Below are 13,077 nucleotides of genomic sequence, written 5' to 3'. Positions count from 1 at the left end.
GTCTTCAGTCAGCGCTCTACACGCGGGCATTCATTAAGGTAGTTTTAGCTCTGCCTCCCGGGCAAGGTAAGTGAAGTGACAGGACTTGCCCAAGGGCATCCACCCTAGTTCACAGGATTTTCACCCAGGGGTCTCCAGGCCCTGGCCACCACACATCCCTGGACCTCACTCAGTCATTTGGGACATTTCCCCCCAGAGAGCACACGGCAGTGTGCACTCAGTGCCCTGGGCTGAGCTGCCGCCAGCCGGGGGAGAAGGAGGCCTGGCGCATGTTGGTGCCCGCCCCTCCACGGCGAAGAGCTGAAGAAATGCAGCTCTGGCTGTCCCTGCCTGGTGAACTGGGCACCTGCCGGATGCAGGCCTGTCTCCCCTTGCTGTGTTTCCACAGCCCCTTGACTGGGCACGACTAAAAGGCAGTTTTCAGAAGGTATTATATGGAACCCCTGAAGCGTCTTGCAGTCACTGACGCTCTGAAGCCTGGGTCGGCCCAAAATTATGTGGGTGCCCACATTAAGCTGGTCGGGAGGCCAGGCAGGGCGTGTGCACCCAGGGCTGCATTTGGCCACAGGCTCACTTGGCCCATGGGCCTCCTCTGCCCGCCCAGGGCCTCCAGGACTCCAGTGCAGGTGACAAGGTAGTTCCTGCCCAGTGCAAGTGACAGAAGGCGTCCGGCAACTTCTTTTCCTCTGGCTGACTGCTCCTGGGTGTGAGCTCTGCTCTCTGATTGAATGGGCTCCCCTCCTCGGGGACGGGGTGGGCCTGGCTGCCATCGGTATTCGGGCTTACATCAACCTACCTCAGGGAGAAGAGAACCTCCTTCTGTCCCCACTCCAGAGTAGAAGACCCAAGGCTCCGACTGCCCGGTCCTGGGTGGCCCACTGAGGCCATGGTGATGGGGGCCCTGGGGGCCAGCCCTGGGCTGCAGGCCCTCCCCTGTGCTCTGGGGGGTTGGGAGCCAGGGCCACCAGGAGTAAGAGGGGCAGCAGCATCTGGAAGGAAGGAAAGGGGGTCAGTGCTGGGAGGCAGGGAAGAAGGGATGCTGGGCAGAAAAAGGCACACACCACGCGGCCAACCTGCCCTGCCCTGGGAGTGGTGGGCTGTGCCTGGCGTGGAGTGCCCCCCAGCTCATCTCCTGCCCCCAGGGTCCCCGTCCCGAGGCGGGTCCTGCACCTGGGCCCTCTCTAGTGTCTGCGTGCCCCGGAGGCACTTGTTTCCAGCTCCGGTTTTGCCTTGGGTGTGGGCTGTGGAAGGAGAAACAGGAGCAGGCCGCTCTTGCTGGGCAGGGTCTGGGTCCTGCATCGCCCCTCGTTGGCCCCACGACCAGCCTGGCCTCCTAACCTGCCCCGTGGCAGGTGTCAGCTGCACCTCTTGGCCCCCTTGTCCTGAACTCGCCAGGGCAGCCCTCCACGGACAGGTCTCCTCGCCTCTCCCCACACGTCTCGCTATTCCCTGAGCGTGCGCCCTCCCTCCTGCCCATAGGCTGTCTTCCTCACCTACGCGCTAGCCTCCTGCAGTCTCTCCTCTCCCGTGTGGCCTGCCTGGCTCTTCCAGCCCAGGCTTTCCTGTTCTTTCTCTGAACCCCCTCAGACCTTAGTTTGGGGCCACTGGGTCTGGCCTAAAGCTACACAGCCATTAGTTAGCTAGCCATTAGACTGTGAAGCCTGTAAGTGGAATCTGGTGGTGAGGTCTCCCTCGTATGTGGGCACCATGGCCTGTTGAGTGGCAGAGAGCGTGCCGGGCTTCCCCAGGGACCAGGCCTTCTCATGGGGCTTCTCTGGGCAGCTGCCTGTGGGGGGCTTGCCTCTGCACCCCTCCTAGGCAGGGTTCTGTGGCCCCCTGTAACCACACTGGGCTCCCCTGCAGAGGAAGTGCCAAGGAGGCTACATCTCTTAATGGCTTTGGCAACTTTTCTTTACTGCCGGTTGGCTCATCCTTTCTCTGGACGATCCCAGGGATTTGCTTACACGGTACGGCCTCCCCTTTTGTCCCTGGTACTTTGTTTCTTGCTTCTTTATTGGGGTTTTGGTTCCTTTAGGGTTTAGGGTTTGGGGTTTTCTCTTCCCTTCTACCAGGTGAGCCTGGAGGGCGCAGAGCCCAAGTCTTCTGCGTGTTGCCCACCCACAATGTGCCTCATGTTGCTGACAGGGCCGCTGCTCTGGACGGTGCCCAGGTGGTCCCCTGAACCCAGCATGCCCACACCAGGCCTCCTTGGACCCCCTCTCTGTCCCCGAGCTCTGAGCGTGTCTTCCGGAGTGGTCTCACCCCGGGTCTCGTTCCCAGCAGATCTGCGGACAAGGATGCAGCAGCTTCTGCCGTCTCCGGCGGGCCTTGTCTCTGCGCTCCGCGGGCTGTGAGGGTCGGGGCTCCTCAGTGGTGCTCACTGAGGCTCATGTGATGTCGGGCCTCGAAGCCCCCCTTCCTTGGGAGGCAGCATTTGGCGTTTCTGTGAATGTGTCAGTGTGGTCTTCATCTTTATCTTTTCCGAGACCCTGCCTGTCGCGGGGGAGTGTTCCTCAGGCGCGTGATGGCAGACAGCCCTAATTAGCTCGTGCTTGGATGAAGCAGCTGCCTTTCTCAAGTTTTTGGGGGCAGGGGGCAGGGGAGAGGCTAGGCTCCTGGGACCCCTGCATCGGTGCCCACCTGCCTGCCTGGAACAGAGCTGTCAGCCTCCCTTCCCCGGAGACCCCAGCCCATCTCCAGGCTGCTCCTCAGACATGAGCGGAGTTGAAACGGGACAGGTGGGTACCCTCCCTAGGCGTCCTCTTCGGCTGGGAGCGTGCGGAGGGCCACAGAGGGATGAAGGCACCTCCCACTTTACAGCAGGAAACTGGCTCCGCTGGTACATCTGCTTTGAACCTGGAGCCTGATGCTTGGGAGGAATAGAGGGTGGGCCGCCACTGGGCCCCGTCACCGTGCCCCTCAGCCAGGCTCACGGAGCCCCCGCTGTCTGCCGATCCCTCTCCTGTGAGCAGCAGTGTGTGTTCCCTCCTGCTAGCTGCCTCCCCTTTTCCCTGGGCCTCGGACTGTGCCTCACTCCCCAGGATGCCTTGAGGGCCCCCTGCCAGGTCAGGGTTAGGAGGAACAGGTGCTTTTCGGGTGTCCAGGGAGCTGGTGGCTATTGGCCAGGTGGCACGTGGTAAGGTAGCCAGAGCCAGGAAGAGACTTGATGCCCTTTGTGGCTGCGTGCTGAGTATGGCAGCCATTGCCTGGCCTCCCGCTGCTGCTGGCCTCGGGCATTGCCCGTGCCCCCCCTCTTTCTTCTCTGAAGCCTTGTGAGTGGCTGGTGAGGGAGCCTCGACCTTCCTTGAGGGCCTGACCACACCAGCCCCTGCGCTTGGCGCTTGTTCCTTAATCAGTCACTGATTTTGATCTGAGGAAGCAGGGGGTTCCGCTCACGCCCTCCTGCCCTGATCCAAGTCTCCGCCTTCAGGCCCTGCATCCTTCTGCCCAGGAGGGCTGGGCCTGAGCTGCCCCTGTGCATCTCCTCACTCCTCCAGCCTGATGGGCAGAGGGGTTCTGGGGGCTGCTTGTTGGGCAGTTGGTGCAGTCATGGCTGGACCCGTGTTCGTCCTGTTCCCAGGGCCCCGCAACGTGCAGGCTCCACGCTGAGTGCTGGGCATACGGGGATGCTTGCGGTAGCTGCTGTCAGACGGAGGAGAGAGTCACACGGGAGGCAGTGGAGCTGCTCTGTCTCAGGACTCGTTCAGCACAGGGGCTCCTGGATCTTGTCCTTTCTTCCTGCCTTCCTCCCACGAGGTGCTCCGTGCCGGAGAGGAGAGAAAGGACAGGGTTCCCAGCCCTGGCATTGAGGCGCTGCACCCCCAGAGGGGACCAGTCCTCTTAGGAATTGCCCCCCTGGGGTCATGGCAAGAGGGGCGCCCAACACTGGCTTGAGGAGTGTGGGGGAAGGTTCTCCATCAGAAGAACACTAAAGTAACACCTCTAGTAACAGAAGGACCTTAAAACGGTACAGGCGATTTCCCTTCCCAGCCACCCTGGTGGCTGCTAGGGAGTGGGGACTGGCCTGGGGCCCTCGGCCCTGTCGTCTGTGTCACAGACCGTTGTGCCCCTTGGTCCACGCCGGTTAGTCTGATGCCCCAGCTAAGCTCTGGCTTGTCCTGAGTGCCCCTTGCTTCTCCCTACGGACAGCTGACTGCTGTCAGACCCCGAACCACGGGGTCACTGGGCTGGGCTGGTGGACCCCAAGTCGGTGCGTAAGTACAAAGTCATGCTTTCCTGTGCTCCCCCCACAGCAACCCAAAGGTCCAAGTGGAGGCCATTGAGGGGGGCGCCTTGCAGAAGCTGCTGGTCGTCCTGGCCACAGAGCAGCCTCTCACTGTGAAGAAGAAGGTATGTTCCTCCTCCCTTTTTCCTGCCCAGCCCCCAGCACACCTCTGAGCCTGGAAGGCAGGGGTCCAGCCCAGGTCCCGCATGTAACCCTTGGGGGCCCAAGCGATCCTCCTCTGGGTGGCCTAGGGGGAGAGGTTCCATCCCCTAAAGCGGCATGGCAGCACCCCAAGGCGTCTGCAGGCCTGGGTCCAGCTCCCACGGCACGGCCTTGGGTCTCGCGCCCCGGCTCTCTGCTCTGGGCCTCCGTTTGTCTGTTGGGGGACTGTGAAGGTGTATGATGTCTCCTGCAGACCTGGGTTCTGGGGAGTGGCTGGACCTGAGGGTGACAGGTGGGCCAGGCCTGGGGTAGTCGGCACACCTCCAGGCGTCCTTGCTGGGCCTTGGGGCTGGGCCTTGGGGCAGCGCCAGCCGTGTGCGGCCCCTCCCCCTGCACGGCCTGCCTCTGTGCCCGCAGGCCCTGTTCGCGCTGTGCTCCCTGCTGCGCCACTTCCCCTACGCCCAGCGGCAGTTCCTGAAGCTGGGGGGCCTGCAGATCCTGAGGAGCCTGGTGCGGGCCGAGGGCTCGGAGGTGCTGGCTGTGCGCGTGGTCACCTTGCTCTACGACCTGGCCACTGAGAAGGTGAGTGCCCGCATTCTGCCTTGTGTGTGCCGCTGGCCTTTTGGCCGTGGTCCCTGCTGTATCTGTCCCTCCCGTCCTTCCGTCCTCATGACCGAGTGCCCCTGAGCACGTGCCAGCCTGCACGGGGCACACAGGACTGCCGAGACACCGGGGTATGCCCTGTGGGAAGTGAGCGCTGAGCTGAGGGCTGAGGGTGGTGGGGAGGGGGAAAGAAGAGGGGCGCTGGTAGCAGTGGGGGCAAAATGCCAGCCGAGGGGCAGCATGAGTAACAGCCAGAAGGAGGCGGGACTGGCCCTTCGTCGGCTGGCGAGGAGCAGGCGGAGGGAGCCCCTGGGAGCCGTCTCAGCAGCCAGGGGCCCTCGGAGCCAGGGCTGGAGTAATGCTGAATCTCAAGGTTCTGGAGACCTGGGCATGCTTCCTCTGGGAGCTCTGGCTCCGTGCAAGGGCTCAGGATGGCTGCCCTCGAGGGCCCCAGGGACTCCAGTTGCCTGCCGCCTGGGAGGAGACTTGGTTCCGGGCCCACTTTGGTCTTTGTGAGCCTGAAAAGTATCTTAATTAAGGACAGAGTAAAACCAGCCAGGCCTGGATTCTTAATTCAGCTGCTGCAGAGGGCACTGGCCGGACTCGGTCGGCTGCCTCTCCCTGGCCAGCCTCTCTTTAGAACAGCCGACTGCGGAGTGGGTCAGCGGGGCTGGCAGCCGCGGGGACCGCTACGGAGTGTTGGAGGCCAGGGGTCCCCCTTCCTCCCTGCCTCTGCCTCAGGCTGGGGGCCAGGGTTGTGGGGGGCCCTCCCTCTGCCAGCATTTGCCCTTGTGTGTTTGTGTGCCTGCTCTCACGCCCTCTGCCTCTGTTTCTCTTGACCTGTCTTGTCTCTCAGTCTGTTTCTCTCTCTCTCTCTGTCTTTCCCTTCTGCCTCCCTCCCTGCCCCCCTGCCTTGTGCTTCTCCAAGCTGCAAACACCCAGTTTCTCAGAACAGCAGGCAGCCATGTGGTCACATCCAGTTAATAAGACCTGGGCACAGTTGACATCTTGGGAGCGGGCCAGTGAGCCTGGGGAAGGACATGTACGTGGGCTTGTCATTTCCCAGAAGAAACCCATCTCTCTCCTCTGGTGTCTGGGGGTCTCTTTGCAGCCCCCAGCCCTGGCATGTCGGGCCCTCTGACATTGCCTCATGGTTGGAGAGCTACCACTGGGCAGTCTCCCCAGGACTGCCCTGAGCCGCTGGCCCCAGGGGCCCACTGTTGGGCTTTGTGGCACCGCGTGGATTGCCCAGGGACTGGTGTGCACAGACAGCACAGAGGCAGCCGTCCTGCAAGGAGGACAATGGCGGTCTTCATCCAGAGAGTTTTAGGGCAGACTCCAGCCATGCTCTGAGCTTGAGGCAGTTTGGGCATTTCTGCTCTATGGTTCCTCAGAAAGAATGGAGAACCAGCCAAACCGAGGATGGGTCCAAAGCTGCCTGAAGGTGGGGGCATGTCAGGTTACCACTGGGCACCATGCAGGGTGGGGGCATTGTGGGGCTGGGGAGCAGCAGCCGAACTGCGCAGTTCTCCTGGCCCCACCTCCCAGATTGCTGCTTCTGCAGAGACGGGATGTGAGCCCGTGTACCCTCGTGCCTCCATAGAGTTGAAGGGCCATGGGGGTGACCCACCTGCCGTTTCCTTCCACAAGTGCTGTTCAGAAGTCTGCCCCATGTGGTGCTGTGCCAGGCCCGTGGTTCCTGGCCTCCTAGTGCTTTCAGGTTGGTCAGAGAATCACCCAGAGCACGTAGGCCAACGAGGCTTACAGTTGAGCCCTGACCTCTTCTGGGGAGTCAGGGGAGGTGCTGAAATCTGAGGGGTGAGTTGAGATCCGCGTGGAGTCGGGGTGGGTGAAGTGGTGACTGCAGAAGTGCTGCGAGGAGCAGGGCGCGTGGGGCGGAGACAGACGGCTGGGGGACCGGGGTGCATCTTGGAGGTGGAGCTGGCGGGACCCGGGGGGCAGGTTCGGAAAGGACTGGCAGATGCCCCTCAGCCTTCTCCGTCTGTGGGCACCGAGGCCGTCAGGGGGCCCGCTGTGTCCCCAGGCTCCTCCTGGGCGCCCCCTTGCCTTCCCTGTGCCCTGTGTGCTTCATCCTGCCTGGGGTCAGGGCAGAGAGTCCCCCTGCGCCTCGCAGGAGCGCTTAGGACAGCCAGTAAGGGCCATGTGCACCCCTGCCTGCTGGCCCTCCGCCTGGGCACAGCCTTCCTCTGCCATCGGAAAGAAGCTGGTGTTTGTCAGGTTTAGGGTTCCCTTTTCTGCCTCGGCAGCCAGGCAGGATTGCCTCCCACCGTGTTTTGCCGATGAGGCTGGGTTTCTGCACTTCAGACACAGGCTGAGCGGGTCCCTTCCTGCTCAAGTTCCCCAGGCCCTTGGCGGGAAGGCCGCCCTCCTTGGAGGGCTGCCCAGGGCTCTGTGTGTTCTGGGCCACGGCCTGAGCTTCAGGCCCCCAGACCCACCCAGAGCCCCCCTTCAAATGGAAGGTGGGCCCAGGCCTGTTACTGGGACTCCTGTGTCCGTGGACTCTCCACCCTCGTCCACTCGGGCAGCCCCCGTTCACCCTCCAGGACCGAAGGAAATGCCGTCCTCCTCCCCACCTGCCCTAACTCCTCGAGGGTGTGGGTCTGTGGGGGCAGCACGGGGCTGACATTTGTCGAGGTGTCGATGGTGTCATGTGACGGTGCCAAGGCTCACGTCAGGCGCACTCTGTGTGCCGGGCGCTGGCTGCATGGCCACCATGCGGTGGCCCTCCCGACGGTCCCGAAGGTGTGATACCATCTCCACACGGGATGATGACATCGGGTCTCAGGGAGGCTAAGTGCCAGCCCGAGGTCATTCAGCTGTCGGGGGTGGAGCAGGAATTTGAACCCAGACTGGCTGCCTCCATGCTGCACTGCTGGACCAAGTTTATCATGTTATTAAGGATTTACTCCTCTAATTTTTATTCTTCTGCGAAACCCTGAGCTCCTCAAGGGCAGAGACCATGTCTCTCTCTTGGGTTTTCAGCACCTGGGACACGGCACAGTTGCTTTGGATGGGTGGATGGGTGGATGGACACATGGGTGGGGAGGGGAGCCCATGTGAGGCCGCGCAGGGCCGTGGAGGCCCCGGGGACGGAGGGGGAGGGTGCCGACCCGGTCTGGTACACGCTCTCCTCCCAGAAGGCAGAGCTGACCACTGTCCGTGTGCTCTCTCCTCCGGCCCCGCCCCCGGTGCCTGGCCTTGTGGATGGCAGATGTTCGCCGAGGAGGAGGCGGAGCTGACCCAGGAGACGTCCTCAGAGAAGCTGCAACAGTACCGCCAGGTGCACCTCCTGCCAGGCCTGCAGGAACAGGGCTGGTGCGAGATCACTGCCCGCCTGCTGGCACTGCCTGAGCATGACGCCCGTGAAAAGGTGCTGCAGACGCTGGGCGCCCTCCTGGCCACCTGCCGGGACCACTACCGGCAGGACCCCCAGCTCAGGAGGACCCTGGCCAGCCTGCAGGCTGAGTACCAGGCGCTGGCTGCCCTGGAGCTCCAAGATGGTGAGGCTGAGGGCTACTTCCGGGAACTGCTGGGCTCCGTCAGCAGCTTGCTGGCAGAGCTGAGATGAGACTGCGCCCCAGCTCCGCGACCGGACTGGGCCCGGCCAGTGAGGCCGAGGGCCACCAGCTCGGCTGGGCTCTTCAGGGGATACCAGTGGGGAGGGAGGACTTCTCTACTGGGCCTGGCATCATCTGGGCAGTAACAGCTTTACCATTAAATGGAGGCGCAAAGGCCATTGTCTACTGTGTGTCTGTGCAGACTGGGCACAGCCCTGTGGCTGGGGGCTGTGTGGGCACCTGGAGAGCAGTTAGGTGGGTCACAGGGTGGCAGGTCCCTGACAGCCCCTGGTGACATGGTGGGTGGTCTGCCCAGAGCAGCCAGTAATAGGCCAGGGGAAAGGTCTGGGCTCGGGCGTTGGTAAAGTCTGGCTGGAACCAGCTCCTTACTGAGGAGCTCTGTGACCTTGGGAAGTCCCTGAACTCCCGGAGCCTGCTGCCTCATTTGTCAAAGGGCAGTGTCCTTAAATGAGAGAAAATGTGCCCAAAGCACTACACTTGTCCCTCCCCGACCCAGCTGCGAGGGACGGGTCTAGGGATCATCTCTCCTCCCGCCTCTGCCCTGTGCCCAGTAGCCCTGAGGCCCCTGGGAAAGATGGAAGCCTGAGGGCATCTCCGCATGCAGGGGTGCTGCCGGGCAAGGCTGGAGTGGCGGTGGTGGCAGGATGGGGTGGCCGCCCGCACCCTGGAGGCCTCAGGGTGTGGGCCCCACTGGAAGGCCCTGCTCCTGAGAAAGTTGCTGTTTGGAGCTCCCACTGCCCGGCCCACCGGAGGGGGCACACACAGGTGCCTCTCCGTGCCCCCGCCCCGTCTTGCGCCCGTGCTGAGCTGAGCCCAGCCCGAGGAGGCGGCCTCAGAGGTGGGGGCAGCCAGCCCTGGCTCGTCTCAGCGCCCACCCCAGAGAGGCCGAGTGCCAGGCTGGAGCCTGCTGCAGGTTGCCACGGCAACCCCAGCCCTGGGCTTTCCGGATTTGGATTCTGGTGCGTTTGTTTTGCAGCCTCTCCCAGTGCACCAGAGGCTCGCTCCTGCTGCTCAGGCCGCTCCTCCCAGCCCCCATCTGCGAGTCTCCCCACCCTGGCCTTGCGTGTAGAAGGCTCAGCTTCACTGAGCTGAGGCCAGAGAACACGGGGTAGTGGGTGGCTTCCTTCCTTCCCTCCCTGCAGTCCCTTTGCTTAGCCACAAAGCCGCTTCTGCCCACCTCATGCCGCAACGCCTGGGGGCTTGGGAGAGCTCTGGCCTGCACCGGAGGGAAGCAGGAGCCTGTTTTGCCAGGGCAGAAGCCTCAGGGATTGGGCAGAGTGGGGACTGGACCTGCAGTCTGCCAGGTGTTGGGCACCTGCTGCCTCACTGCCTTTAAAATCTCCAAATTGCCTCTGAAGTACATAATACCGATGAGGAAACCGTGGCTCAGGGAAGCTGGGTGATCTGCCCGAGACCACACAGCTTGTGAGCGGCAGAGCTGGTATTTGCTTCCACCGGGCTGTGGACGGCTTGAGTGTGCGGCTCAGGATGGTGTTTAATTTGACAGTGACGGGAGGTTCGGGAGAGAGGACAGAGCGGGGGCCGGGCCAAGGCCAAGGGCCGCTTTATTTAAAGACGATGTCAGCAGACTCTGCAGGTGGGTTTGAGAAAGGGGGGTGCGTGCTGGGAGAGGGGCCGACTGGGGGCCGGATGAGCCAGGTCTTGGCCCTGCCCCTGCAGCACCCCTAGGTGCTCTGTGTAAGCGCTGGGGAGAGAGTGCGGAGCAGCAGGGGGAGGCCTCGTGACGCCCTGGGGGTAGTACCAGGCTGGTTTGACCTGGGATATGGGCAGGGGTCCCCGTGGTGGAGGATACCTAGTTGGGGCCTCAGATATCTGGTCACCCTCAGGCAGGCTGCACAAAAAAGCCTATCTGTAAAGCTGAAAGGACACTTCATGCCACCAGCTCTTTGGGGGTCCGTGGGGCCAAGGAAAGGGCATCTGGGGGCTGCAGTGAGGGGAGCCACCCCGCGCCAGGCTGCCACTGATGGGACCGCTCCCACCCTCTCCCCACTCCACATGCACATGGACAAGGCGCCGGGGAGGCTGAAGTTTGGACTGTGGCCTGTCTTCCCGTTGGCATCATCCGGGTTCATCCTGAGCCTCTGGGTTCCTGGTGCCGGGCCCTGAGGCGGACCCTGCCGGGAGACGGGGGCAGTACGACCCAGGGCGGGGCTCAGGCTGCCTGGGCGTGGGTGCTGCGTCTGTTCCCGCAGCCCGCAGCCCTCCCCCTGCCTGCCCATCTTTGATGTGCAGGTATAGGAGGAGCCCTCTCCGCGCTCCTTCTGGGTGCCAGTCCGGCGACTGTTACCAAGGATGTGACCCAGCTCGAGGTTAGGCAGGAAACAGTAATGGGGGGCTGTGGCCAGCAGAACACGGGCCGTGTGGCTTCTTCCTGCCAGGGCCTGGGGGCTGCCTCCCCCCTCTCACCCCACCCCACGGTAGGGCCACAGGGCTTGCGGCCTGGGGGCAAGGACCCCAGAGAGCTGTGACTGGCTGATGCCCCGAGGGCCCTGGATGGGCTGTTGGTTCCTTGCTCCTTGGTCGGGCTGGGAGGGGGGGACAGGAAGGGTGTCCCCCACCTGTCAGGGTTTCTTAGTTTTTATTAATTCCCTTCCTCATTCATTCTTTCTTTCAGCCTGTGTCTGTGAGCCCTGGCTCTGTGTTAGACCCCCGGGTCCCGCATTTATGAATCCCAGGACCTGCCAGCAGGGGCTGCCTGGTGGGGGTGGCAGCCCCGGTGTGACGGACACTCGGCGTGGGCAGGCGGAGCTGAGGAGGCCCTGGCCTAGCGAAGGTCGGAAAGGACTCCCTGGGCCAGTGATGGCCAGGCCGAGGCACATGGAGCACTTGGAGAACAGGCCAGAGGCCGGGGGAGGGAGCAGGGTTTCGGCCCAGGAAGATGGGAGAAGGCCAGGGGCTGTCCAGTCGTCCACCACGCGTTCAGTGTAGCTGGAGGAAGTTGGCGGGTTAGAGGGCAGGAGGGCCCTGGGGTTTCCAGGGCCAGGCTCTTCCCTGCAGCCCTTGGGCAGCCGTGCTGGGGAGCAAGCCTTCACCCTGGCGGAGCGGGCAGCGAGGGCTGGGTCGGGCATTCTCCCTGCTGCTGCCCACCCGCTCACCCATCCTCCCGGATGGGGCACCTCTGGGGCCCGGGCGGTGCTCTCGGGCATGAAGTGGCAAGCGGAACAGCGAGGGGGGCAAACCACGATAAATACGTAAGTGGCTCCGGGCAGCGAGGGCTGGGAGCCCGCAGAGAAGCACAGAACTGTGGCGGGGTGGGGGGTGGTAGATGCAGACGCCCAGGGCTGCCTTCTTCCGTCGCAGGGTCAGGGGAGGCCTCTGGGAGGTGCGGTGGGACCGGAGGAAGCAAGGGTTGAGCCGTGTGGGTCTGGGGAGGGCCTCGAGGGCCAGGGAGTAGCAGAGGCAGGGCCACTCGCCTCGATGAGAAAAGGAGGGTCAGCGGAGGGGGCGGGTGGGCGGCAGGGGGGGCACGTCTTGGCAGCGGCAGTTCGGACTGGGGTCATTTCTTGGCAGGGGGAGCTGTCGGAGGGTCGTGGGCAGGAGAGACCTGGTGTGGCCGCCGCTCTAACAGGCCCACCCTTGCTGCTGTGGCGAGAAGAGCACGGGCGCGAGGGGGCGGCAGGGAGCCTGGGGCGCAGGGAGAAGCCGGGAGCGGCGCGGGCCCGAGCCGGCTCGGGCGAGTGGGCATCCGAAGCACTGGGCTCCTTGCTGAACAGCCCTTATGAAAAATTACATTGACTTACAATTAAATAACTATTAAAAAGCAACGGTTATTTTTTTTTAATTAGTAAAAGCAAATTAAATGCAAAAAAGCAGAAGAAAAGGAAATAAAGAGCAAAAAGCCAATAAAATTGAAGACAGAAAAACTAGAGGAAATCAATGAAATAAAAAGATGGTTCTTTGAAAAGACACAAGTCACCAACACCGGGAATAAAGCGGGGCGGTCCCGTTAGACCCCACGGGCACCGAAAGGGTAATACGGGAACACTGCAAACAACTCACTGCATTTGACAGCTTAGAAGAAATGATGGGCCGATTCCTTGAGAAACACCGTCGTTCGCTGCACTCGTTTCTATTGCTGCTGTAACAAATTACCATGAACCTAGTGCCTTAAAACAACCCAACTTTATTATCTTATAGTTATAGGTCAGCAGTCCGACCCAGTTCTCACGGGGCAGAAACCCCCCCACCAAGACCGCCCTTCTTCCTTCTCACAGGCTCTGGGCGGGGTCTGTCCCCCTGCCCCCCAGCACCTAGAGCTCGCCCGCCCGCAGTTCTTGGCCTGGGGACCCTCCCTCCATCTTCAGAACCGGCAAGAACCAGTCAGGCTCTCAGGTCACGTCACTGTGACTTACTCTCCCGCCTCCCTTTAATACTTTAATGCCCTTGGGCCCACCTGGATAATCCGGGTAATCTCCCTATTTTAAAATCAGCTGATGAGCAAACTTAATTCCACTTGCACCTTTCATT

General features: G+C 62.4%; 1 protein-coding gene across 4 annotated transcripts in view; it reads left to right on the top strand.

The window, feature by feature from the left end:
• SIL1 (SIL1 nucleotide exchange factor) overlaps positions 1 to 8,745 on the top strand; it is a 222,467-nt gene extending 213,722 nt beyond the window's left edge. For 3 of the 4 annotated variants that reach the window (XM_017673104.3, XM_073221753.1, XM_073221752.1), the window contains 3 exons: positions 4,254 to 4,350; positions 4,805 to 4,969; positions 8,223 to 8,745. In XM_017673104.3, the coding sequence (XP_017528593.3) occupies positions 4,254 to 4,350; positions 4,805 to 4,969; positions 8,223 to 8,579 (619 nt within the window). In that variant the 3' untranslated portion in view covers positions 8,580 to 8,745. Of the gene's footprint in view, positions 1 to 4,253; positions 4,351 to 4,804; positions 4,970 to 6,640; positions 8,031 to 8,222 lie in introns of those variants that run through there. The other variant, XM_073221754.1, reaches the window with a different exon arrangement.
• The last annotated feature ends 4,332 nt before the right edge of the window (positions 8,746 to 13,077 follow it).

This window comes from Manis javanica, chromosome 14 (genome assembly GCF_040802235.1).
Source record: "Manis javanica isolate MJ-LG chromosome 14, MJ_LKY, whole genome shotgun sequence".
NCBI classification, from domain to species: domain Eukaryota; kingdom Metazoa; phylum Chordata; class Mammalia; order Pholidota; family Manidae; genus Manis; species Manis javanica.
This window is presented reverse-complemented; position numbering and strand designations above follow the sequence as displayed.